The sequence below is a fragment of the Varanus komodoensis genome, unplaced genomic scaffold, assembly GCF_004798865.1.
Source record: "Varanus komodoensis strain SLA01 unplaced genomic scaffold, ASM479886v1 scaffold15, whole genome shotgun sequence".
Classification (NCBI taxonomy): domain Eukaryota; kingdom Metazoa; phylum Chordata; class Lepidosauria; order Squamata; family Varanidae; genus Varanus; species Varanus komodoensis.
Genome location: NW_025335440.1, coordinates 13299602 through 13326957, shown reverse-complemented (window position 1 = coordinate 13326957; position 27356 = coordinate 13299602). Strand labels below are relative to the sequence as shown.

Genomic DNA, 27356 nt, shown 5'->3' with positions numbered 1-27356 from the left:
TGTATATTGTGTTGCAATGCTACATACATTTTCCTGAGAGTAAGCCCCATTTAACACAGAGGGACCTGCTCCTAAGTAGACACACATAGGACTGTAGGACAGCCTCAAATTTTGAAACAGAAAATTAAATATAGAAAACATTGCCTCCATTGCTCTTTCTTCCAACCTGATTGTGTTTACTAGGAAGCATATTTTAATTTGCTCACTGGTGAGTGTCCGTATCATTGCGAATTTTCATTGTGAATTATCACTGAGAATTTTCAAAACTATTTATACACATTATTTCCCAGCTTTGAGTCTCAAAAAGACTGCAATGTGATTTCAATGGGAGTGTCTAGATTCACATATACTAAACAACTACCTATTCCCACATGTTCCTGCCTGTAATCTGAGATCTTCATCAAATGTACACTCAACAGGGCCTTTTCCATAGCAGCCCCTCAACTGAGGAAGTCTCTTCCAAGCGAGGTTAAACGGTTACTATTTCATCCAGGTTTTGGCTTTTTAAAAGAATGTTCTGTTTTTATGTTGTGACTTGCCTGGAAATCATCTTGAGCACTGGTGGGCAAGAAAGTGACATCTTTTAATAAAATAAATAATTTGCACATAATTATCTACCTCAAAATATGTCAACATGCCTTTTGAATTGTCTTATTTTAAGGCATGCCAGAAAGTGGAATAGGTATTGATGAACAGTGCATTCCTACACATGCCCACTCAGAATTAAGTCCCATTAAGTTTAATGGGATTTTCTTTGAGGCGTATCTACAAGATTCTTCTTCTTGAAGTCCTGTGCAGGGCAATTCAGGCTGTACAAGATTCAGCCTAAATCATCATCAATTTCTTCAGGTTCTTGTGAATTTCAGTTACAATCTATATGACAGGGACAGCTTTCTTGGCAAGGCCACTTTTTCGTTAAAAGTACTCCCGTGTCTCAGCATACTACCAAGCAGCGCAACTGAATCTTTCCCAGCTCTAATCTGTCAGAGATGGAGAAATGTTAAATCTAAAACCCACCACCTATGCTTATTTGTGATATATTTAACCTTTTTCACATAATTTTACAGACTGCAAGTCTTACTTTTTGTAGCCCTTTGGATCCATTATTTCCATGTTTTCTACATTCATACAGAAATGTGCATATACGCACATGTTAGATTATGTACACGCAATCCACTGAGGATAAAACACTAATGCTGTAAGACTTTAAGGTGTCACGGAACAGTTTGTGGGTTTTGCTGCAACAGCTTACAGGCTGTCTGGAAGCAGCACTTTCTTTTGCTGTTGGAGTGATTTGGTGATGGGTTTTACAGAGGTTGTTTTTCTCAGTTTCTTTCTATTCTAGCTGATACGGTAATAGTATTTCTGATTCTGTTTTAGTTTGTCACAAACCTGCCTCTTCCAGCATAACAGGCGGCTATGAATAAAGGAACATATTTCCTTGTAATGTTGAGCACCTGTCTTGTGTGAACCACACATCAATTTGACTGAATGAGGAATCTTGCTCCCAAGAAAATCTTTGAATCTGAAAACACTCAGTTCAAATAGATCCCTGTTTGGCTATTTGTTCATTTATTTAAAGAAGCTATCCAGTCTCCTTTACCTTTTGGCATGAGAGTCAAAAATCAAATTGGTCTTGCTTCCTGTAGCATTCCAATAATAGGTTAAGGATCCCGGGTGAATTTTTGCCCACTTGTTTTTGTCTTTATTATAAAATAAAATAAACAAATTTCTAGCTTGCTTTTTTGAATGCAAAGGGCCCACAATTTTTAAATATTAACCAGAGATTTAAAAATATGAAATACAACAACAAAAAATCCAAGCTATTATGCTGCCATAAGAGAATCTGCTCGCGACAGCTATGGATAATTGGATACAGGTAAGCTTGGAGAAACAGCGAAGTCTCCATGGTGAGACCTCTTACAGTTCTATTTTAGTCTAATAAACGCACAAAGGGTTGCTGGTAAACGGAAAGGATGGCTGGAAAGAGAGAGAGCGAGAGAAGGTTACGTATGTCAGCTTTTCTATCGGCGCCTTGCAATTTCTATTTAGATGTTCGGTGTATCCGTCGCATTTCTCGGCTTTCTCACATGCAGCCCAAGAACCTCAAGCGGCCCCTGCCCCGATTTCCCACATCGGCTTTGTTTCTACGAACCCCCCACCCCAATTGCTCTGCAGCAGACACAACGGCTGCATCTGCGCGGGACCGCCCGGGAGGCTGCCGCGAACAACCTGCCCTCCGCGACCACCCCGAGAGGCTCCCCCGCAGGCCGCGCAGAAGGGCGTCTTGGGCAGCGGCCGCGCTGATCTTCCGCAGCCGGGCGAGGCCTTCGCGGCGGTGGGTCGGCCCAACCTCATCCGCTTTCCGGGGAAGCGAGCGCAGGACGGCAGCCGAGCGTCGCGCTTTCTGGCCCGACCCGCCTCGCCTCACCATGAAGGAAATGGAGGCGGAGGCCTCCCTTCCCGGCCTGAACGCGGCAGGAGCGCAGGGCCTCCGTCCCTCGGGCGCTGGGAGTGCGTTCTTCGCCCCAGCCCGCTGCCCAGAGAGCCGCTCACCGAGAGGCGGCGTCTCGGGGCCCATCGATCCTCAGCCTGCAGCAGTTCGTTCGCACGGCGCAGCGGCCGTCTGGGCGGGGCGGGTGAGGCGGCCGCCGCCTGCCCTGCCGGCTCCGAGGGGCCTTTATTTGCCGTGCTTCGGGAAGCAGAGGCAACCCCCGCCGCTATCCAGGTGGGGAACAATCAAAGGGCAAAAACAGAGGCAGAAACAATGCATTATAAAGAGGGTGTCATTAGAACAAAGACGTCTATGACAGGCCCCTGCCTGCCACACCTCCAGAAGCAAATGGAGCTACCACAGTGAAGGCCCTTCGCCTGGAGGACTCCAGCCAGCTCATGGGTCAGGGTAGAACCCCCAGAAGAACCCACCGCCAGGGAGTCAAATATGGCAAGCCTTTGGGGTTGGGTTGCTCAGTGGGAGAAGCTCCCTTCATAGACTGCGTTATTTTTTTAAAAGGACCAAAACCCCAATTCCGATCTGTCCAGTCACCCTGTTCTCTTTCCCTGTACCATCTTTGCAAGAGGCCTGTGAGGTGGGGAGGAACAGGCGAGAAAGCAAATGGCAGACAGCGCTTATTACAAAGGTATATTGCTTTCCAGCAAACTATCAAAGCAATTACCTTCATGGAACAATACAAGTACAATAAAGAAATCACTGGTTGAAAATAAAATCAATTATAGTAGCTGGGGCCTACCTTAAGCAGGCCTCCAGTCCTCAGTTTTGGTCTTTCCTCTCCTACCTTAACCTTCATTACTCTTCATCGGCCCTTGGAACACATTCTACTCTGCTCCGCTTCAGATCTGATCAGCCCAGACTGCCAGCACTGCTCAGTTGCCAACTGGCCCCCTATGCCCTTCCTATGCCATTTATTAACCAAGGTTTACCATCTGTAGAAATCATCAAGGGAAGCTCTTCAGGGCACAAGAGAGGAGCATCACTAATGGTTGTAGATCAAGCTGGTGATAGGAGATGGCTCCAAAGTTGGCAACCTAAACTGACTCATAGCAGCGTTCCAAGATCTCTGGTGTGATTCTCTGTGCACAACAAGTCCTTTGCTGCTAAATTATGGCGTCTTACCCTTCCTAGCAGTTTAAGTAGGAACAATCTTGTGTTGCTGTAAAGCAGGGGTGGGTAACTGGTCACCTTCCAGATGCTTTGTCCTGCATCTCCGCACTAAAGGTACAGTAGCAGTAGGAGCCATTGTAATAATAATGGTAAAACAAATCAACATAGGCATTAAGTTCACTTTTATGTCTTGAGTAAGCTTTCAACCTCATGGCCCATGAGTGGTAGTTAGGAGATTGCTAACCCATCCCACATCCCAACTATGGAAACTATAGCATAGCGTTGGGTGTGATTCTGCAGCTACCTTGTCAGAAATACTAACAGTTTGTAAAATGAAATAGAAATACCACGGCTTTATTTTGTAAAAAATGCGTTGACAGGAGTCTACCTACCAGTGCTGACTTAATAATCAACATATTCTTACTCCTACCTAATAAAATACAATGCATAAAATACAATTACATCAAGTTTTACTGGACAGAGAAGCTGATTCTGACAAAAACTGCAAACATTTCCCCAGACAGTATGTGTAAAGAAGTGTTATTTCTGAACTCTGCAACATACTGCAAATGCAGAAAAGCCCAGCAACAGCCCCAAACAACTGAGCATGGCAGGGTGTCAAGTTGGCTCCTAGCAAAGCATGTTCCAGTCAGGTACATGTCTGGCCATGTACTCCCTCTATTTTTCTAAAGGTAGGTGACTGGAGCAGCAGTAGTCCCAGTGGGGCCTGGTATGTCCATGGTGGGCTAAACGCCACTGCAGTGCCCTCATCTCTAGCTGCCTTCTGGGTGGTTACCTGGGCCCCCCAGTGCTGTGGGGCCCTGGGCTTTGGGCCTGAAGTCCAGCCCTAATTGCAACTCTGGACATTGTTAACACACGTCTTGCTCAGAAGCTTCCCAGAGATCTTAAGGATACCCGTGGGAAATTTACTGATTGGGAGGGACCACCTAGGAAACACAGAGCTATCTCCAACGAGATAAAGCAGTCGGCTTTCTCTTTGTTGGTGCCCCCTTCCTTTCCCCCAGTTGCCAGGCCCCAAATGCTGGATCAACACAGGTGCATCAGTCAGATCTCAGGCAAACCTGGCACAGGTGTCCATGGGCAGGCTTCAAAGTCGTCCTGCTCTCTGAAGCAATCTTGTGGAAATCATACAGAGGGAGAGAAGAACTACCAGAAATGTTTACATGATATTCGTTTAGTTAATGATTACACTTCTAACCCACCTTCTTTTCTCCGTCTTACAGGCAACCCGAGGGAGTTTATTTGATCCTCCTCCTCCATTTGATCCTCACACCAACCTTAAGAGGCAGCTTAGGCTGAGTCTCTGGGCTTGGTCCAAAACCTCCAGTGAGCTTCATAGCCAAATGGGAACTAGAATCTAGGTCTCTGAATTCCCAAATCAACTCCAAAACCGCTCCACTGCACTGCATTCTTCCCACTGCAGTTAGGCTGGAGTGCACCACACCAGCTGTGCGTGGTCTGAGGGCTGATGCGACCCCAATTCTCTCAGGATTTTAAGGGCACATCTCAGTATGTATTTAACCGGAGGAAAGGCCTACAGCTGAGAGGATGCCCCAGACAGCCACCATCGGGGTGCGCCCCAGAGAGTGGCTATTATTTGATTTCCCTTGCGATACAGTCATCCGCGCAACACCAACCACATTCACTTAGCCCTGTGTCCCATTGGACTGAACGGGCGGTGCTCCCGGCTTGAGTGCGCGTGGCCCGTGCAGCTGGTTCGCTGTCGCTCCGGTTCACGCGCCGAGAAGCCTCCTGCGCTTCCCGGGCGCCAGTCCCACCCTGGACTGCGGCGAGAAGCGACCGGCCACAGCGAGGGCTGCCAGCCTTCGCACGGGGCACTGCCGCGCAGGGAGGGCAGCCTCGGGGCGAGAACCGGCGCGACCCCGCGCATCGCTGGTCCTCGAGGCGCCGTGGGAACGCGCAGCGGCTGGCCCGCGGGCCGCCCTCGCTGTCTGGCCCCGATCCCTCCGTGCACCTGTCCGCGTAAAGCCGCGGGGCTCCGTGCCATTAGTGATGGGTTCAGGATCCGCCTGTCAGAGAACCGGAGGTCCGGGGGGACGATCTCATCTGTTTCCCACGACAGCAGCAGCCCCTCCCCTCCATTAACCCGCAGAAGGAAATTACGATGAAATAGGAAGGGTCATCCATCAACCCCCCACCTCCACCGCGCCCCCCGACCAATAAAGGCTGGCACTGAGCGGAGGGACGCCGAGATCTTTCAAGGGGCATTACACAGGCAAAGGCGAGGAGGAATTCGGGGGACCGAGGCCGTCGGGTAAAAATGCCACGTTTATCAAGCAGGTCCTTGGGAATTAAGGTTTAAATAGCGCTCGAGAGGACCGATTACATGAGGGGGAGAGGCGCATGCGCCGCGGGACCGTGGTGGAAGCGGCTTTCCTGCGCGCCCAGGGCCAGCCCAGCGGGGAGGAGGAGTTCGCGCGGGCTCATTAGCTAGAGTGTCTCTCCAATTCCCGGGCGGCCGAGCACGGGCAAGGCCTGGGTCCTGATCCAGACCCAGCTGACCTTGTTTCAGTTGAATGAGCTGCAGCCTGCTCTGCAAAGCACACCGGCTTGGAAACAAGCACTGCTGCACGCAGCGAGATTTACTCTTGAGCAAACGTGCATCAGGACCCATCAAGGGCAATAGGGCAGCCGGTCAAGTCGAGGTTATCAATAGAAGCCCCTCGAGAACTAAATGCACTCCTCGCCACTGCACAGAACAGAAGCCTTACTGCAAGCCCGTTCAAGTTTTGCTTTATTTGTATTTTTACGCATTTGATGTATAGCCCTTCTTTCCACCAAAGAGATGAGGCTCAAGGTAACGAACAATAAGAAATAAAATTTTCAACAAAAACTTAGTTGAAACCAGAAATCCACAAGCAGGACAGGTGTGCAAAGCCCCATCCCACCCACATCCCCCAGCAGCTGATGAACATGAGCGTACAGTGGGCATCATGGAGGAGCCATGGATGGCCTTTTCCACCATGGATTTGTCCAATCCCTTTTTAAAGCCATCTAAATCGCTGGCCATCACGACAACCTGAGGCAGAATCAACTCCATCGTTGTGGAGTTGTGCTGTGTGAAGGAGGACTCGCATTTAGCCATCCTGAATCTCCCATTTGTCAATTTCACAGAATGACCCCTTTTGGTTCTAGTATTATAAGAGAACAAGAAAAATGAATCTTCATTCATATTTTCCATGCATAATTCTGTGCACTTTTCTTATGTCTTTTCTTACCTTTTTTTAAGCTAAACAATCCCAGATGTTGTAAGCTTTTTTTTTTTTTTTTTTGGTAGGCCAGAAAAGCTTTTCTTGTGGGGACTGATGGTTACTGCTTCCTCCAACTTGAGAGTTACAGCACATCCCTCCATTGCACCCCATTATCTTCCTAAAAAGTAGGGCAGATCATTACAAAAAGTCTGTGTTATGGGAAAGCTTCTACCTTCTTGCTCTTCTAGGTCTGACCCAGCTGCAAATCACATTTTCATTTCCTCTGAGAATGCAGGAGAAAGGAATGTTGCTCCAGGCAGTACCTTTGAGGGAAACCAGAACGTGAGACTTCATTGCAGTAACCACAAGCGGTGCTAAACTCCTATGCATCATTTTCATGGAAGTCAGTTCCACCTTGCTTCAATGAGACCCTCCCCTTCTGAGCAGGCAGGACTGCCTTTTTAAAGTCAAAACACTAAGTGCACCTCCTTGGCAGGAAATGCTACTTGAGACAGTGAGATTTAATTCTCTGCAACAGGGGGTTTATCTCCCAACCAAATTGCAAAGTTAGGCAGGGATAATGAAGTGTCCTTGCTTTCAGTGGTGTGGGAATTTATTGATGGATTTGATTTATACTCTGCCTTTCTACCCAAGCACTCGAGCCTGTTTACAATCACAGATAAGCACAGCTTGATTCCTTTCATAAAACAAATGCACTGAGACACAGCTAAAAATCCCAAAAGAACACAGTAGCAGCACTGACCCCAACAGACTCCAAAGGCTGCAGTCTAATGCCAAGCCTGAAGAAAGAAGTCTTTGCATGAAAAGGACGACAGACAGACAGACAACCAAGCTCCCCTGACAAGGAGTTACGGGAGCCGCCACCAAGAAGGTGGCCACCAAAAGTGTCTTTGAAGGTGGTGGGATGGAGGGAAAGTCGGGTTCCTAAGGGGGAAGGCAGGCATGGTGCAGAAAGTGGGCCCAGGACTAGGAAATGCATGAGTTTTTAGCAGCATGAGCTGCACTAGGTTGAGAAATAGAATTCATCCATGGCCATGGAAAGCCTTAGTGAATGAGGAGGAATTTGAACCCAGGTTCAGGTCTGAAAACTTGTGCACCACTCCTTGGGAGCAGGTCAGTCGATCCGTGTGGCCAGCGAGAGGCATTCCCACACGATACACACAGAATCAAGAGCAAAGCCCCACATTCATCTTCCTCACCTGCCTTCCCTTCCTGCTGCTCTTCAGATGTTTTACACTACAACTTGCAGTGTGGGGCAAGGGCCAAACATCTGGAGGGCACGAGGTTGGCTTCCCCTGCCCCACACCAAATAGGAATCACCGCGAGAAGGGTGGGGAGGAACCCGCATGGAGGAACCTCACTGAGGCGGAGCTGCCAGTTCCGTGCCACTGCGCCTTCAGGATCCATGTGCAAACAGACATTGGGTCGTTCAGAGCTCCTTCCCCTGAGGGCCCCGCTGTTCCACTAGAAGCTTCACTGCTTAAATGTCTGTCTGCCAAGGATCCCTTAAAGGTCCGGAAGAAGGCTGCGGTGAGCCACGGAGGCAGCGGCTCCTCTGCGTCTCCCGTCTCCCTCCCGGAGCCCTTCGCTCGCCCCGTGTGCCCTTGAAGAGCAGCTGCGCAGAAGCCTTCGGCTGGCAGGGTCGCCCCCTGTGCAGCCGCCCTGCCGCCGCCGCCGCGCCTCTGGGCCCCGGCAGCCCCGCCGGCTCAGTGCGCCTCGGGCACCGGAGCGGAGCCCGTAAGCAGAAGGCGCCCGCGCTTTCCCGCTTAACGTGCTACAGGACCGACTGCTCGCGGTCGAGCACGGAGCAAGATAAACGGGGACGAAGCGGAGGGATGCTGGCGAGGCGCGCGTCCGAGGCGCTCCGCTCACTGCCAGCGGGGCTTCGGGCCGCGTCTTCGGGACGGGGTCACAACCCAGAAGTGCGACTTTAACAGGGTTACGATCAGAGCGGGCGGTTAATCTCCGGGGAAGCAGATTGAAGGAAAGCGCCGGAGAACAGGCACGGCTTGCTGCTGGAAGGCCTCTTCGTTCTCCCATTCGCAGCGGCCGGTTCGGCAGCCTGCAGATCGGGGTCCCCCCTTCGCCAGAGGGCGCCTGAATGCTCTGCCCGTTCCGGAAGGTCTTGGGACAAGCGCACCCTGCGCAGCTTAGCTCTAAGTCGAGAGGCAGGGGGCGTGGGGGGGGGGCAGGAAGGGCCACTCGGGAGCCACATGGCCTCTTTCCCCTGAGGACCACGCGTGCATGTATCTTGTCAGGGCTGCCACCGTCGCAACCGGCCTCGGGGGGCATCGCCAGGGAAGGGCAAGCGGGAACGCGTCTCTTCATTCGCTCCAATGAAACGCCCCACCAGCTAATTCCAGCGGATCAGGCCTTGAGTTAAAGGCGTGGCTACAGCCACGGATCAAGACGTTGGCAACTTTTTCTTGCTGTTGACACGGAAACTGTGAAACTGTACACAGCTCGTTTAAGGGCACCATCCTGCACCACGGCCTGTTCCAAGATCGAGTCTGTCGGGGATGCTTCTCCTGGTCTTGCCCTAAACGCAGCCCAGTCTAAATGCAGTGAGCAGAACCAATAAATGGGTTCAGCGGTTCGAGTGTTGGACTAAAAGTCTGGAGGCCTGGGTTCTAGCCCCTGCTCGCTGAGTGACTTTCAGCCTAACCTGCCTCACAGAGCTGTTGTTGTGAGGATAAAATGGAGAGGGGGAACCGCCAAGGAAGCCTTATTGATTTCTTTATTAGATTTATATACCACCTTTTTCTTTTTTTAAAAAATTCAAAGCCGCTTACATCCTTCTCTTCCTCCTGCTCTAAATCTTACCCCCACAACAACAACCCTGTGAGGTAGGTTGGGCTGAGAGTCTGTGACTGGCCCAAGGTCACCCAGCTGGCTCCACGGCTAAGCGGGGAACTGGAACCAGGCAACAGGAAAGCGGGGTAGAAATGCAATAACCGCAACGACATACATACGTACAGAGTTGTGATTCTAACCGTTGTAAACCCTTTGCAAAGCATCAAGCGGTGATTTTCGAGGTTTTCCTCCTGCATTTCCGGCGGGTTGCAAAAGGCCCAGTTCGCTCCGATCCGTCTTTGCGCTCAGAACAAAACACGGATGACGGATGGCCCCCGAGAATGGAGCCTGCGGAGCGGGGAGGGATGCAGTGCATCACGCCAGGGAAGCGACGTGATTCATAGGTGTCGGGGAAGGGGGAACCCAGGGGAGAATCCGGAGTGTCTCCCTCCAGGAGAGACACGCGGGGAACGGTGGCCCCTTTGGGTGAGCGGCGGTCTGTCCATCCTGCGCAGGTTTCCGCAAAGGAGGAAGGCCCGCTTTCGCCCGCCCGTTTAGGTAGCAGTCCAGGCGGTGGGCCGCTGAAAGGGCGCCGCGCTCCCTCCGCGGCAGGAGAATTGCAGGCGGGCGGGTCTGTGCCGGCGTCCGCAAGGCCAGGAGGCCCGCGCGGCTAAAAGGGTTTCGCCCTCCGGGGGAGAGCAAGCAGGGCTCTCGCGGAGGCGGCCGCCCGCCCACCCGCCCGCCCTGCGAGAGGAGGACCCCCCCCCCACGTTTCGGTCCGACGGAGCCCTTCCTCAGAAAGGCAGCGCTATCCGCGGTTCGTTTAAAGGGCGGGAAGTGACCGCGCCACGGCCCGTCACCCGCCCCGCAGGGTTCCTCCACGCCCAGGCCCGGCGCTCCCCCGCCCGCTCCCTGGCCCCGGCGGGCCCGGGCGCCGAGCTGCAGCTTCCCGCCGGCCCTGGGCCGCGCCTTCGCGCCGCGTGGTCCGCGCCGGCCCGGCACGCGCTGGCACCGGGCTGCAGGGGCGGCTGGGGCGGCGGCAGCCGCGGCAGGGAGGAGGCGCCGCGGGGGCTCCGCCGCAGCCTCCGCGAGATCAGGCAGGGCCTGCCCGAGGCTGCCCCGCGTTCCTGGAAGGCATCTTCCGGCGGCCCGGCTCGGGGAGTGGCCAGTGCCGGCCGTGCGCTCACTGGAGTCGCTCTGCAGGTGGCCATCCGTTCCTGTCTCCCTAAATCTTCCGGAGAAGCGAGACTGGGGGCGGGGGGGGGGGCTTGAACTGAGGCCGCGGGACTCTGTGCCGTCGGGGGGGGAGGCGGCCTCCAGGCGTTATCTCCGCGCCCAAGGTGTGTGTGGGACGCGCGGTGAGAGGCGGCGAGGCAGTCGCCTCTGCACATGCCCCGGGGATCCGGCTGCTGCGGGACTGCAGGGGCTGGGGCCGGGCCCTCATCCCGGGCCAAGCTCTGGGTCCCAGCGCCGCACCCCGCGTTCTCACAACCTCTCCTTTGCATGCGGGGTCGGGGCGGGAAGATAAGGAGATCGAGCCAGCTAATCCTCCCAGGAGGGGCCGTAACGCGCGTCCCTGGGGCTCGGCTGCGGGCCCGCCGTGCGCCCTCCGCGCGGAACCGATCCTGGGCTCGCCGCGGCTTCCCGCCGCGCGGTGCAAGCCGAGCAGCGCCGGCGCGGGCCTGGGCGGCCCTCGCGGCGGGCGTCTCCGGGCGACTCGGCCTGCGCTCGGAGCTGTCTCGGGCTATCCGCGGTGCTGAACTCCCGCCCGCCGCCCAGTAGGTTCCCCGCCATGGTGCACGAGGGCGAGCGCCCGGAGAGCTCAGAGGAAAAGCTGCGCAGTGCAGGGCGCCCCGCTGCCCCGGGCGGCACCCGCCTCTCCCGGCTAGCAGGCCGCGCTGCCTGGGCCCGTTGGCCGCGCTTGGACCCCTCCTGCCCTGCCGCGCGCACGGTGACCAGGGGGGAAGGCGGCTTCGGCCCCCCTCGGAGCCGCGAGAAAGAGGCCGGGGAGCTCCCCGCGGCCTCGAGCTCGGAGGGAGGAAGCGGCGGGCACCCGGGGCGCCGCGCACGGACGCGCCCGTCCCTCTGCTCGCGCGGCCGGGGGTGACTGCCCGCGGCTCCGCCTCTCTCGGCAGCAGCTGGGCTGGCGGGGCGCCGCGCAGCCTCCCCTCACCACCCGGGGGCTAGAGCCCGTGGCTGCGCAAAAGGGGCGGCTTGGATGGCACCTCGGACCAGGCTCGGCGCTGGAGGCCAAGGCCAGCCAGCGCCAGCCTCCAGCCGGCTGGCCTCGGCGCGTTGGCAAGGAGCGCAAGCAAGCTGGCGGCCTCGCCGAGCCGGCCCGGGCTTTAATTTCAGGCGCCCGGGAACGCGAGGCGAAGCTTGACCGCACGTGTTTGTCCGTGGGACTGACGCTTCTGATGCGGAGTGGAAGCAGAGCCGGAGGGAAGGGGGATGTGTGTTTGGTGGCGAAAGAAAATTTGTGTGCCAGAAAGGCGCTGCTTGAAGAAAGCAAACGTGTGTGTGTGTGCGTGCGTGCGTGTTGTTCAGCTAAGGCCACAGGCTTGTCTTCACCAAAAAATCCTTCCCCTAAAAACCCGAACCCGCAGCTTTTCGTGGTAAGCGTACCTGGAAGAAGTGAAGTCCCACTGAAATCAAAGGGGCTTTCTTTCAGGGAACTTCATTATGCAAACTAATCTGAAGGCTTAATGAGATCCTTTTGGAAATGACGCGTGTCGTGTAAGACAAGGGAGGGCAATGGATGGGTTGAGGACGGCCACCCGGCGGAGAGCACAGCATGGGAAAGAAATCCCATTGAGCTCAGTGGGCTTGCTCCCAGGTCACCATGCATTCGATCGGGCTGAATCTAGGAAGAAGGAAACGCAAAGCATCGTGAGCAGGGAAATGCCCACTCATTTGCGATTAAGACTCACCCTTCTGAAAAGAATGGGCAGCTTCTACTCTCATTTTGCTTCCCTTCGTTTGCACTTCCAATCCAGTGTCTCTCAGCAAATGTTTTATATTCTTCTGACAGCATCAATTTACTTATCAGGCTCCTCGATTGCATTTTCCGAGGAGTAGAACGTAAAAGTCTCGCGACATTCAAAGTGGCAACTTTTGCTTAGACGGGTGTTGGCCACTTTCTGCAAAGGCGTTCAACATTCAGGTCAAGAACCGGAGACCGGGACAGGAAAAGAGCCAGGGCTTTCGTCCAGACTCAAGCACACGTCTCAGAAGCTAAAAGCTTTGGGTACCTGTCATCCTTGCCTCCCTTCAGCTTCTCATCACATACAGAACACATGTTCTAGCGCCTCTAACTTCCTCGAAACGGGGGCCTCTGAAGCTGTGAAAGGAAGAGTACAAAGAGAGGAGAAAAGCAACACAAAACCCTTATCCCGCCCCTGCAAGCACGCTGCTCAAATCAGCGGTACCTCAATCTATCCTGCCATCAATTTTAACAAGATGCGAATTGCAGAAGAGAATTAAATCACAGTCAGAAGGACTGGGGAGTTCCTTCAGTGGAAGCGACTCTGTCATGGGCAAACGGGCCCTTTATCAGTTCAGCACCCGAGTCAGCCTCAGCCGAGATAGTCGCTTTCTGTGAAATTCTTTGCAAGAATTAACTGCGATGGCCCCACAAGACTTTCTCCGCTTCAGCCGCTGTGAAAAACGTGGGACGCTTTTCTCTCTTCGCCTTATCCTCATGGTGCCTCCGTCTCCAGGCTGGATGGAGAGAGGGAAGCCCAGTTTTGAGTTGCAGCTTGTCGGTCGTTGTCGGCAAGAGAAGGCTTTATTTAGGAGCGCCGCCTGACGAAGCGTTCTGCCTAAGTCGTAAGCTTGCATACCCCTTCGGGCTGGCGATCCACTCCCCCTCCTGCGGGGACCGGCGAGGCGCCCCGGGGCTTCCAAAGCGACGGTGCAGAAGCTGCCCGGGTGGGCAGGGCCTACATTCCAAGAGCGTTGACAGGTGTGCGCGGCGGCCAATAGGCTGCGCCGGAGTCCCGCGCCGACCGCCAATGGCGTCTTCCCTTTCCAGAGGGCCAATCGGCGCCGCCTCGGAGCCTTCAAGGGAGCGGAGCTGGCCGGCCGGGCGCGCTAGTCCCTCGCGGGGAGAAAGCGGGCGCTAGAGCCGCAGCGTGGGGCGCGAGGGCTGGGCGGCTGCAGCGCGGCGCCGGGGGCGAGGGGCCGATGCCCCCCGGGCGGCCGGCTGCCGGGGCAGCGGCACCCTCTTGGAGCGCCTGGCTCCCATGGCGAGGCTGAGGACGCCGGCGGCGGACTGCCCGTGATCTCCTGTGCAGCTCGACCGGGCAGAGCGGGCGGCGGCGGCTCGGCTCGCCAAGCCCGCGGGCCCGGCGCGGATGGAGAAATCCAAGAATTTCCGGATCGACGCGCTGCTGGCCGTGGATCCTCCCAAGGCAACGGCCTCGACGGCGCAGACGTCGCCCCTGGCCTTGGTCACCTCGCTCTCCGGCGCCCACAGCAGCTCCAGCAGCAGCTCCAGCTCCAGCTCCAGCTCCAGCTGCAGCCCGCCGTCCTCGGCGGATCCGCACACGGGCGGCTCTTCGGATTGCCTGCGGACTGACAGCCCGTCCCCGCCGCGCATCCTGAGCGCGCACTGCGGGCTGGTGCCCAAGCCCGGCTTCCTGGCAGGCGGCGGCGGCGCAGGAGTAGGGGGGCACCCGCACCACCCGCACGCCCACCCGCACCCGCACTCGGCCCTGGGACTGCACCCCGCGGCGCAAGGCGGCGCCGGCCTCCACCCGCAGGCGGCCCTCTACGGGCACCCCATGTACGGCTACCCGGCGGCGGCGGCCGCGCTGGCGTCGCAGCACCCGGCACTGTCCTACTCCTACTCGCAGGTCCAGCCTTCCCACCCCGCGGCCGATCCCATCAAACTCAGCGCGGGCACCTTCCAGCTCGACCAGTGGCTGCGGGCCTCCACCGCCGGCATGATCCTGCCCAAAATGCCGGACTTCAACTGTGAGTAGAAGCGGGGCTCCGGCGGCGCTTGGAAGGGCCGGGCCGGGCCAGAGCTGCCTCCAGGTGCCGCGGGCGCAAACCCAGGCGCGGCTGCTGCCGGCGCCCCGGCGCGCGCGGAGCGAGACCTCTGTCGGCCCGTTCGTCTCTGTGCTGGGCAGTGCATCTCGCGCGCGTTCATACGAGCGCGGGAGAGCCGCGGGCTTTCCTTTGTCGTAGGCAGACGTTGGCTGGGCCTGGGCCTTTGCTCATGTCTGGCCTCCATTCTTCCTCTTGTGCGGTTTCGCAGGTTAAAATCGGCGGCTTTCGGCAAGTGACGCTCTTCTTGATTTGGTCGCGGATGGCGACTTTGGCTGGAGAGTTTGGGTGGGGTGGCTGGGGTAGGGGAGTTACCCAAAGCATCGCAAGGAGCGGCTGTCCACGGCGAAGCTCCCATCCTGGGAGATCCCCCAGTTAGGAACGGTTCTTTATCCGCGCACGAAAAGGCAGGTTTTGCATTTCACCGTGGGTTCGTTTTGCTTTGTTTTTAATGCGTGAAGGCAAACGACGTTGCAAGAAATGTCTATATCTGAGCTGTTTTATTTCTTTAGTTTGGAAATTGCTCCTAGACACCTCCCCCCCCTTCCCAGCGAATAAATAAATAAACCCACCTGAAATTAGTTGTGGATAAAAGGCCACATTTCCGAGACTAAAACATGTTCTGCGACATACCCATGGGTTTACTGAAAATATAATATGACGAAGCTGCTATTGCAGCCCGGAGTGCTTTGTTTCATTCTCAAAGTTGGGTGTAAAGCGACTCCTTTCTCACTAGGTAGGCGAGGGGCACTGTTTATTCCATCGTGTAGGTCTTCAGATGTGTTTAGATCATTCCAGTGCCACATTCTGGGGAACTTCGAATTGAATGGGTACTACTGAAATAAGGAAGTCAAATAATTGCAATAAATCATTCTTGCAAGTCAAAAATAAAAGGCAGTCACAGGGCTCACCGCTGTTGCTACCAAGATGCCTACAACTTGGAACTAATCTGCACATAAACCTCAGGATATTTCTTTGTTAAATAATAATTACAGTAACAAATCTTATAAGCAGTAGCGTTTGCCTAATAGTTTTCTTAGTTAGGGAAACTGAAATTAATAGGAGTAAAATTAAGCAAACTTTGGATGCAACCCAATGTTTTCTTTGAGGGGGTGACTGATCTTAGTACCTTTAGCTAAAATTAGAGCAGTTAAGGGATTATTTTCCTCAATACAAGAGACAAAGCATTTCAGTGTTTCTTCTCTCCTCCCTTTTTTCTTTTCCCTTCCAACAGGGAAAATAATAATTAAGAAAACTGTCAGAGTTCCTGCCCGTACAAACAAGATGTACTTGTGAATAAATAGCTGAACAAGAGACCGTGAGGGAGGCCTGGCAAATCGCACTGGGGTGTGAAAAGCACCTCCGCAGTGCTGTTTGCATGTGGGAGATTCTTGGACCATTTAGAACAAAACCTATTCTGATATTTTCAGAGTTTTATTCCAAATAACACGCATTGTATTACTGAAAGCAAACCCTTAAAAGGTTCAGGAAAATGATAATATTAATCAAGAGGGGGGTTAAATCAGCCCAAATCAAGCATGTGCATCACTCTGTCGATAAGGTAGAAATCCTTGAGGCTCAAACATGCTCAGCATGGCTTGGATTCTGCTTAAGAATATTCCGCTTAGATAAGTGGGGAATTTTAAGAATATATTTAGAGTAAACAGGATATATTGTATGGCTATTCAGATTCTGTTTTGGATGACATGACACTTAGATGCAAGAGTATGTCTTTCAGATTTATTTCTTTTACAGTTTTCTTTTCCATTCTTGACCATTCTTCTAAAAACGGTGCACTTGTTCAGTCTCAGATCAGCAGCACCTCAAAAAGAAGCTGTTGGATTGAATTCCAAAGCAATTCACCATTTTCTTATCTAGCAATGTGATTAGGAAGATATTAATGAAAGAGAAATTTAATATCCATGAAAAAATTACCTGATCTAAATCTAAGGATTTTGATTTTAGTAGGCTGCTGATCTAGTTGACAATCATAACCAAAGAGAGTATGCAACCCAAAGAGACTGGATACATATACATGGGGCCAGATTCTTCTAGCTTGTGTTCCCCATGAATTGTAGTACTGACTGAGCCCTTTTCCCACAGCAGCTTGGAGTTTTCAAAGAATATACACATGGAAAAAGAAAGAAAAGGAATTCAGTTTCAAATAATTTCCAGAAGAAAACAGGAAAAAAACAGAATGCCTTGGCCTTACTTTTTAATCTCTTTCACATTTATTCCATTCCCAATCTACTTCTGCTTTTCACTCTGCTACTTTCCAAATATACTTTTTGAATTGTATGTTTTTAGTTGATTTAAGGCAAATCCAGAGAAGAACTGACTGTGGGGAGGCAGCATTTGGTGGCTTCCTTCATCCCCACATCTTCCTTCCTCTATTAGGCTGATTCCTCAAGAGTCCGTTTTTACTTTAATGCCAGCTTGCAGCGTAGGGCAGGCTGGGATGAAAAGTGAACCCAGCCTACGGGAGCGTTCAGCTTCAGCCACACCATTTCCCGCTCCTCTGAAGGATGGCTGGAAGGGTGCTCTTGGTAGTAACAGGATCTTGTTCCTTGAACCCTTCTCCAATCTGTCATTCAACTTTGGGGAAATCAGAGGGTGGTGCAAGGAGATATTCCACCTGGCAGGGTGCTGGAATGTGGCCTCCAGGAGAAGGTGAGAACAGGGTACCTTCTGCTGTTCCTGTTGGGGATGAATGTGGGAAGAAGCAGGGATGCCCATGTGCAGAAGAATGTGGGAAGCAGCCTTACTGTGTGTCAGACCAGAGGCCCACCCAGCCTGGTATGGACAACTTTGCCTGGCATCAAGGACTTTCTAGGCAGGAATTATTCCTACTCTCCCTGGAGATGCTGTGGCTTGAGCTTCGGCCCTTCTGTCACTGCTGGGCTCATCTAAGGAACCTGTGAACGAGACACATACCTGTGCCTGGTCCTAGCTGCTGTGCAGCTCACACCCACCTCTTTCCCCACCACAGTCAAACTCCAAGGCTCATTTCATAGTGTGCTTTGAAACAAGATCCAGCTGAAAGATGAGTGCTCCCGATACTTGCAAGCCCTGATTTTGAGTGGGCAGAGAGAATTGAAATGAAATGTATCTCTTGTTGAAATGAAATGAACCTCTTGTTGAAGTGAAATGGATCCAGATGTGCTGGCTTATGTACGTACGTGGATCCTGAGCTTCCTATTACATCGGGCTGTTCAGAATAGCTGTGTGTTCGAAAGTTTCCTTTTAACTTAGTGCTTCTTCTGTGCCTTTCATTGCACAGAGGTAGCCAAAATCCTTCATTTGTGCCTGATGTGTCCCTTTCATTTCTCTGGACTTTTTCTTTAAGAGCTCATGTATCACTGTTTGAAATTAAAGTTAGAGCATTGTGAATTCTATCTAGACCTTAGGAACAGAATGCTCAATAGGAGGCTGAGCTCAGGATGCGTCTTTTTGCCAGCTCCCATTGTCTTGTACTTGGATTGGGATCCTTTAAAGACCAGCTGTTGTTTGTTTATAAGTCAATAATTCACAGCGTCCTGATCTATACCACTAGATCGCCCTTCTATCTGGCAGCCGCCACATGAGCTAAGCTGCTACTCCCACGTTGGCTGGGGAGTGAAAGAAGCTGTAATTCAACTGCGTGGGATAAACCATTTGAGATGATTTGCCTCCCCATTAGATAATAGTAAATACTGGTTGATTTTAAATCAACATTTAATTCATACTTCCCGGCTTCACTTAGATGGTGAGGACAATCCCAGGTATCTTTACTCAGAAGTGACCCTGCTGCTAGTAGTTGCAGATTAATTCATTTGCAAAAATGTCATGGAGGGAAACAACAGTGGTGGTGATGGTGGGTATACTAGAGGTATGGAGGGAAAGATTCAAGCTTCTTTTTTGCTTGGCACATGAACATAGTGGGATTATCCAAAGTTAAAGCCAGAACATTCAGGGCAGAATCAATATCCCATAGCAAAGGAAAAGACATAGTGGGAATGTGTATCATTCCCTTTGGAATGTTGAGTTGCAGTGATGGCTAATAATGCAGACGGATTGTTGGAAACGGGAAAAGAGATTTTAGGCAAATTAATGGAGGATAGGATGGCTGTGAGCAGTGATGAAGCAGATAGACTGTCTCTATGTACAGGCAGTTACGAATATACGTTTACATCACAATTTCTCTGGACATTTGGCAAGATAGAGCCCAACCTGTTGGTTTACCCAGCTTTTAATAATCATCTGTCTATCGCATCTTCAGTGTGCACAGTGCTTTGCTGAATAAGAGAACATGAAAGGACAGGGCTCTGCCCCAAGGAGGCTACAATCTAAAACTTGTCCCACACAAAACAACAACAGGAGGAGTGGGTTTGAGACACGAAGAACATTGCACTTGTTTCAGCTGCACCCAGTCAGGTTTTGTTATTACTGTTTTAACACTTTTTATTAACAATTTCCAGAACCATTTACACAGAAACCACTTCTGGCTTTCTCTTTCTCCCTCATTCTTCTCTTGTGTATTGGTGGGCACCATTCTCTTTCCTCCTAACATGCACTTTTCTTTTCTCCTTCCCCCATGATATTTTATTTTATTTTGAAATAAAATTAACAAAGGCAAAAGGAGAATAGCATACTTAATAAAAAGTGGTACATACATCCATATTAATTAATCAAGATCATTACAGAAGCAAAGAAATATAATTCTTAGTCTGTTTTTGAAACATCTGGACTACAATGGCTTAAGTAAGAGCTTAGAACCGCATGAAAGAGTAAAAGTTCAGTTCATACAGCATATAAAAAGGGGGAAGGGGGGGAGGGAGAGAGTTTGTGTGCACCATTATATATAGCAACTGTACTTGTTTGGGATTTGATCCAGAGTTTGAAGAGCTTCAACAAAAGAAATAAATAGAAATCAATGTGATAAAATACTTTCTGAGAATTGCAGCAATGATATAACAACAAAAACTTGAGTACATACAGCTTGCTTGTGTTATAGGATTTCTCTTTGGTTCTGTCCATAGTAGCTTTCTTAAGCTTAGGATTCCTTGCTTGCTACATTTTCTGAGCATGTTTCGATGTAGCCCTAGTCTCCCAAATTTTCTCAGAGCACTGCTCTTTAGCTGCCCGTTCGAGATACTTACAATTACAGGTTATGCATGATTTAGTTGTACTCAGCAGCCGCCCTAGTCTCCCAAATTTTCTCAGAGCACTGCTCTTTAGCTGCCCATTAGAGATACTTCCAATTACACGTTATGCATGATTTAGTTGTACTCAGCAGCCAGCCCGGAGCTAAACCTCTCTCTCTTTCTCTCCCTTTCGTTCTCCCTCAGCCCAGGCGCAGTCCAACTTACTGGGCAAGTGCCGGCGGCCGCGCACTGCCTTCACCAGCCAGCAGCTGCTGGAACTAGAGCATCAGTTCAAGCTGAATAAATACCTGTCACGGCCCAAGCGCTTCGAAGTGGCCACATCCCTCATGCTCACGGAGACACAGGTGGGTACCTGGGGCGGGGCAGGAGGAAGGCTGAAATCTAGTGGAGGCAACGAGAGGATGGAGCTTTGCCTTGCAGGCTGGTCAGCGGCAGGACGCCTGCCTGCGGGTGGGTGGCGGCGGCTTGGACTGGCCCCTCCCCAAGCAGTTTCAGGGTCCACAACCTGCCTGCTTACTGCTTTGCTCCCATTTAGGAAGCCCATGCAAAATTGGACAGGAAAAAAGTCGTCCAGTTTCGAGCCTGCCCGAAACGCATGGCAGACTGAGAAATTCAGGGAGCTGGAGGACTTTCGTTTTGTCACAGCGTAAGGGCTGACAACATGCCTCTTTTCAGCCAGATGTTCACTAAGGGGCAGTGGAGATAATTTTAAATAAATGTTTTTATTTCTCTTTAAAAAACCCATTTCCAAAGCTCAGGGAGGCTTACAAAACATGTTTTTTAGACTCTCCCCTCCCTTCTCTAAGAAGCTGAAACTGACATTATGCCGAAGTTTGTCAATCTCATATTACAGCCTAATTTTCCTATTTCCCCCCCACTCCTAATATCATTCTCACAGGAGAGGCTTGTCAAGGTCATCCAGTAAACAGATATTTCTGTTTTTCATTACATTTCTATACCGCTCCCATAACTCTTCAGGACTCTCTGAGCAGTGTACAATCCAAATATGTTTGGATTCTTACATTTGAATTATGTTACATTTTGTCTGCATTTTATTACAGTGAGGCACCTTGAGCTCTATTCTTAGAGGTGGCATAAGATAAATTAATTAAAATGGAATTTGGACCAGAAACAAGCTCTCTTCCCTCAGGATCCAGCAGAGGCAATTCCACTCTGCACCATGCTACGCACTTCCTACCCTTCACTGGGTGATTTTTATGCTTGGCAGTCCATGTGAAACACAAAGGAACCCAGTCTTGGGAAGAAAACAAACCCCTTCACTTTCCTAGTTCCACTGCTTCTTCCTCCTCCTCCTTTGCTGCCATCTTTCTGAAATGCTGTCTCAAGCCGCACGGAGAGATGCCACGTGCAGTTTGTAAGCAATCTCTGCTCCTCCTCATATCATCTCCATCATCAATCAGTTTGGATGCCATGAACCAGGAAGGGCCTAAGAACAATAGAACAGCCATGCTGAAGTGGGTCAGTGGCCCATTTAGCCTGTTCGCATGGTGGCCAGTCAGTTGCATACAGGATCCTGCAAGCAGGACTTGAGTGCCTCAGCCCATTCCCGCCCATGTTCCCCAGCAACTGCTCAAAAGACCATCTCTACCATAAATGTAGGAGATGGCCTTCAGTAGATCACACACTCCCCCATCTCTGAGACATTGATGATGATAATAAATAAGTAATGGCCCAGTTTCATTATTTAATCAAAGTCTGAAGTAAGTATTACTGACAAAGTATGTTAATATATTGCGTCTCGCAAGTGAGGTATAAATACTACACCTAATAAAATATGCCCAAGTTTTAACCAATCTGGATGACACCCTCTGGCTCCCCAGCTAACTTATGAAATAGGGATGAAAATCTTTTAATATGTCCACTTTCAAAGTCCATAGTAGACTAGGGGAAGCCCAAATTATAATCAATAATAACAGAAGCATGAAGGAAGAGAAATGTTTGATCAGAAGCAAAGACAACAGAACCAGCTTTTAGCCTGTCCTACTGCACAGGGGCTGGATGGGCTTGATCATTGGGAAGAGAAAGCACAAAGCCTTCTTTCTCCTGTCCCCATGTGGGCCAGGGATACACCGTGAGCCTTGCTCAGTTACCTTTGTGATGTGTCATTCTAACCTGATGTGGCAGTGGGTGGCTTCTAGACTACCCAGAACCCTCTACCAAGCCAGGGGTTTGAAGCCACTCCCACTGCGCATCTCACCAGGTTCAGAGGACACAGCTGCCCATGTACCGGGAGAGCAATTAGGCAAATCACGCGGCATGCAGAAATACGATCATACAAACCAGGCCAGTGTTCCTGTGAAGACAACATGCATGTGTGGGAGAGAAGACATTGTATGCAGGTTTGAACTTCCAGGAGAAAGGCGGGATGTAAACGTAATAAGCAAGCAAAGAAAAGAAAGTAAGAGCTCTGGGAAATAATACACTTTTAATGTGGTCACCAGAGAGAGAGAAACTTCTATCTCTGGGGCAGACCGTGCCTGACTGCTAATGGCCCCTGATGGAAGCAGAGCCTGCTTTTGCTTGTGATCCATTTAGCCTCGGTGTAGCAGCTGGACTACAGCTCCCATCAGCCACAGCAGGCAGGGCAATAGTCTGGGGATGGGCACTGTAGTCCAACAACATTCAGAAGGCTGATGGGCCCCCAGCAGGGCAAGCTCATTGTCCCAGGCGGCTTCAGGCGCTCAGAAGTGCTACAATGGCAAGTTCCTCAGGCTTAGTGCTCATTCTCAGAAGAGGCTCTAGGGATGAGTCCGGGGCCTAACTGAGCCTGGGGTAGAATCCAGTGTTCAGCTCTTGGAAACGAAGGAAACAAGTTAGTGATGATGTTGCTTCAGCCCCGTTCATTTCAGTGGCTCCATTCTGCACGGGATACTACCCTGGCACGTATCTGTTTCTATGGAGGGCTCTTACGGGGCAGCCCCGGCCCACAGTACCACCTTCTATCAGTGTGCCACTTCCCTTTCCAGGTGAAGATTTGGTTCCAGAACCGGCGCATGAAGTGGAAACGGAGCAAAAAGGCCAAGGAACAGGCTGCGCAGGAGGCCGAGAAGCAGAAGGGGGGGAGCGCTGGGGAGGACAAAGTTGGTGACGAGGTGCAGCTGCCAGCTGGTGGGCCAGAGAAGAGTGCCGGGGGACGCCGCTTGCCTGAGTGCAGGGACAGTGACCGAGAAGAGGAGGAGGAAGAGGAGGAGGAAGAGGAGGAGGAGGAGGAAGACCGTTCTGGACACTGCTGCCCCTGTGGCTCTCCTGACTGCTCTGATGGAGAGGAGGAGGACAGGAGGCAGCCCCACGGCAGGCATGGGGGAGCCCACCCACAGCTGCCCCCTGCTCCAGCTCCCTGAATCCCCAGGTCCCAGGCAGCTGGGGGGGCCCTTTCCTTGCCCTTGTTCACAAGAGGGACCTTCTACCCAAGATGCGCTTGTTCCATGCCGGCCCCAGGTTTTGGAGGGCACTTGGATGCTGTGTTTGCTCCTTGCCATACATGGGAAATGTAATTTTTAAAATCAGTAAAAGATGTGTTAAAAAAAGAAGGCTATGTGCGGTCCATGCCCTCCACCCACCTTGACTGACACGCAGTCAGCTCTTCCATGACGCATCACAGCTCCAGGCCAGCTGAGCTCAGCTCACAGGGCCTGTCCTCTCCTCCCACCCACTTCTGCATCAAGCTCAGCCTATCACCTGAGTGGGCAGACTTCCATTCTTTAATGATGGCAGGAACGGGGGATCTGTGGGATGGTGGCACCAGAGTCCCTAAGTCACATAGTCTTGGATGTTCAAGAACTTCTGCTAAATTGGCTTGCGGCTTCTGCCCTCTCCCTACCTTCAAATGCACCCCCAGCCCAGCCCAGCCCAGCCCAGCCCAGCCCAGCCCTAGGAGTGTCCACCCTCAAACGCACTCTCAGCATAATTCAGGGGAAAGGAAACTAAAACAACATTGTGATGGGAAGCTCAAGTAAAAGAAATAAAGGCAACCGTGCAACAGGTATTTCTTCCAGTTCAATGTTGCACCTTGCAACCCATGGCTGATGGACCAACGTTGTTGTTTTAAATTAATGTACAGTTAATATCAAAAGCTGGGGCTCTCTCATTCCCTCAAGTTGACTGCCTTCCTGTCCATTCTGCAAGGAAAAATGAAGAGGATCATCTTTATATACCCACAAAATGATGTCAAAAGACTGGAAACATCAGTTCCCCTGGTTGGACACGTTGCCCTTTTTCGTCAATAGTATTGAGAATTTCGTGCTTATTCTGTGTCAAGCAACCTGGAAAACTTATACCAGGAAGGCTGGAACTGCCAAGCATCTTAGGGAGACTGTATTGTCTTTATTTTTGTACATTGTATTTATAAAGAGAAAAAGCCCTCTACTTATGCATGCTAAGTTATTAATCAGCTTCTCCTAATGTAAAATAAACAGTTTTGTACATGAGAATAGTGTATACTTATTTAACCAAAGAGGCTGTGTGTGCATTTTCCCAGATTTCATGTCAGGTCCACAACCAGGCTGACCAGCTGCTGGTCCTTAAAAAGATCTGAAACGGAACAGAAAGTGTCACTTTGAGAATGCATCTTCTCAATTCAGTGTTAGAGATCTTAGAGAAAATAAGTATGTTGAACACTAATTTCCTTTTCTGCTCATTAAGGTTTAATCTGGAGCCCTTTTGCCTCCAGTCATCTTATTTACAACTCGAAGCAGATGAAACCTGTTTTGGGGCATATTTCTGTGCCTTTCACAATTGTGGGTCAGTTAGAAATTCAACTGGTATGGTTTTCCTAATGTGGAGGTGGTAAAATGGGGAAAATATCTGGAAATATTTGTTTCTGCTGCATTTCTGTTTTACACCTGTCAAAGGCACAAGAGCTGTGTCACAATAAAGCCTGTAACCTTAGATAAGCAGCTGTCCATGATACTTCAACATATAGAGGCTTTATCAAGCTGAACTGAGTTGTTATTAAGCTGCATTGGTTTAATGAATCAGGTCTATTGGTTGTAATGGAATCTAAATTATGCTTAGAAGAGAGGTATTGATCAATATTGCATATTCCTAAATTGGCTTGGCAGGGAGAAATTAAGCAGCAGCAACATCAAATGATAGAGGAGCTGAATCTGTTGTATTTCTGTCAGCTGTTGAAAGAAGGCAAAGGCAGAAGGTAGGGTTCCAGATATTTTGCACTTCAGCTCCCAGAAGGCCTTTCCAGCATGGCCAATGCTCAGGAATGCTGGGATGTTTCATTTATCCTATGATTTAAAGTGTAGGATAAAATTCAACAAGTCCTACTTAGAATACACCCACTGAAGTAAATGGGATTTCAGTCAATCATGGTTAACTTAAACCATACTCGTTTTAATGGGTTTACTCTAAGTATTACATTGCATTTCAACCTATGAATTCCAGACAGGAAAGGCAGTAACACTAGAACTTGGTTACTTAGGCCAATATTACTGCATCCTCCTTTTATGTAAATTTTCTTGGAAATTGGCTTCGTTCCTTTCAATGGCACTTTTAAACTGCACCTACTTAGGAAAGAACTTTTTAGAAAGTGACCTCTCTAGCTCCTGAGGGTTGTGAAGCCAAGGTAGAGCTTTGTGCCTGGTTGCCTTGATCCGATTTAATTTCCTGGTTTTCTCTCCTTCCCCTTCTCCTTCCTCATTTTGCCTGGCTTTAAAATTAGCAACTAATAGCCCTCTTAGATCTGTGGAAATGAGCAGCCAAGCAAGCATTAAGGGAGAACATTAATCTGCTGTGACCTGCACACACCCCAGAGCAGGGGCTGAAACCATTTTCCTGCAAAAGGCCATGACCCATGGCAAAAGACAACAGTCTGGATGTGTGCAGCTGCTAGTTGGTAAATCCAGGACCCAAAAACATAAAAATATAGAAACAGAGCGAGTCAGAAGGGGTCTCCCGGGCCATCTAGTCTGACCTCCGACACCAGCCGGCTCCGCTCACGACAGGCCCACCATGTGGACATCCAGCCTGTCCTTGAACACCCGTGCCGATGGGGCCTCAACGACCTCTCGTGGAAGCCCATTCCACACCCTTGGGGTCCTGACTGTCAAGAAGTGCTTCCTGGCATCCAAATGGAACCTTGGCTCCCTGAGCTTTGCTCCATTGGAGCGCGTCCTGCCTTCCTCTGCAGGGGAGAACAGGTCTCTAAAAAGGATGATGTTTGCCTTGACCAGCCTTCCCCAACCTGGTGCCCTCCAGAAGTGTTGGACTACATCTCCCATCATCCAGCCTGCTCTGTAGTCCAACCAGTCTGGAGGCTGGGCAATGCTTACAGCCATCCCTTCCAGTGCCGTCCGACCATTCCTCTCTTGCGCAGCACATGCAAAGTAGAAGAGGGAGCGATTCTCGGGGGAATGGGAAGGAGAGGGGCACATTGATGGAAGGTGGTCAGGATTGGACCATGAAAGCACTTCACAGAAGCACACGCACACCAGGGCAGTATCCCATGTTAGTCCTTTGCAGAATAGAATCATTGAAATGAATGGGGCTGAAGCAAAGTCATCACTAACTTCACTCCTTCTACTTTTCCTGAAGGGAACCGAGGGTTCCCCACCCCAGGGGAGCAACCTCCTGGCCTGATCTCTCTTCGAGGAGACCTGGACACGTGCATCATGAGATGGGTGGATTGCTAGGTTTCATTTATTACCATCTGTAAGAATGCCCTTAACAGCCGCTTGCTTTGAGGTCTCTCTGCCATTAAAAGTTTCTCCAGCCAACTGCTGCAGATGGCAGGCACAGCTGTGCAGGCCTGAGCAAACCCTGGCAAGCTGAGCTGCCCTTTTTCCTCTTTTTTATAATTTTAATAACAGTAATGTTTGGGGGAAAGGGTGAGGGAATAGGAATAAAAGAGAAAAAAAATAAAAGATAATGAAGAAACACCAAAGGATCTTAAGCATTGCATAGAATATCAAACATAAAAGATTTCCCTGTTAAGTCAGTGATTATTATCCTTTCTACTTCACTCACATTTGTTGGAAATTCTGTTAAAATTTATCAAAAATTCTTCTAAATTGCAATTCTTTAATGTATCCTCTATCCACCTTGACTCAACATACTATAACAACACCGCATTAATATAAACATCAATATCTAACATATTCTCAGAAGTTCTATTCGCCTTATATGTGTATTTTTCTGTTCTTACTTCCTCCATTAAAAAGGGTTATGTAAAATACGATTTCCACGTATCATTAAATTCTTTGGCTATTATCTATTTACATAATTAATCAGTCTTGCCCTTCCATTTATTGCACAAGCGGAGCTGTCCTTGTGGATTGCTTCCTCTACCAAGAGTGGCCGAGCTGATAACAAGCAAACCCTCCTTAAGGCAGATCTCCTAATTTAGTCCTTAAAAGTGCCCCTGAATTGCTCAGGCCACTTCGATCCGCAGCCAGGTGCGGAATCTTTTCCTGGATTATGGCCCTCCAAGGTAAACACTCAGGGTTGTGTGCTTGAATGCGG

The 27356-nt window shown here is 50.7% G+C and overlaps 1 protein-coding gene across 1 annotated transcript; it reads left to right on the top strand.

The window, feature by feature from the left end:
• Nucleotides 1-14024: 14024 nt before the first annotated feature.
• MNX1 (motor neuron and pancreas homeobox 1) lies at nt 14025-23227 on the top strand. Its single transcript, XM_044425005.1, has 3 exons — nt 14025-14646; nt 20049-20209; nt 22853-23227. The coding sequence occupies exons 1-3, from the start codon at nt 14025-14027 to the stop codon at nt 23225-23227; spliced, it is 1158 nt and encodes a 385-aa protein (XP_044280940.1).
• The last annotated feature ends 4129 nt before the right edge of the window (nt 23228-27356 follow it).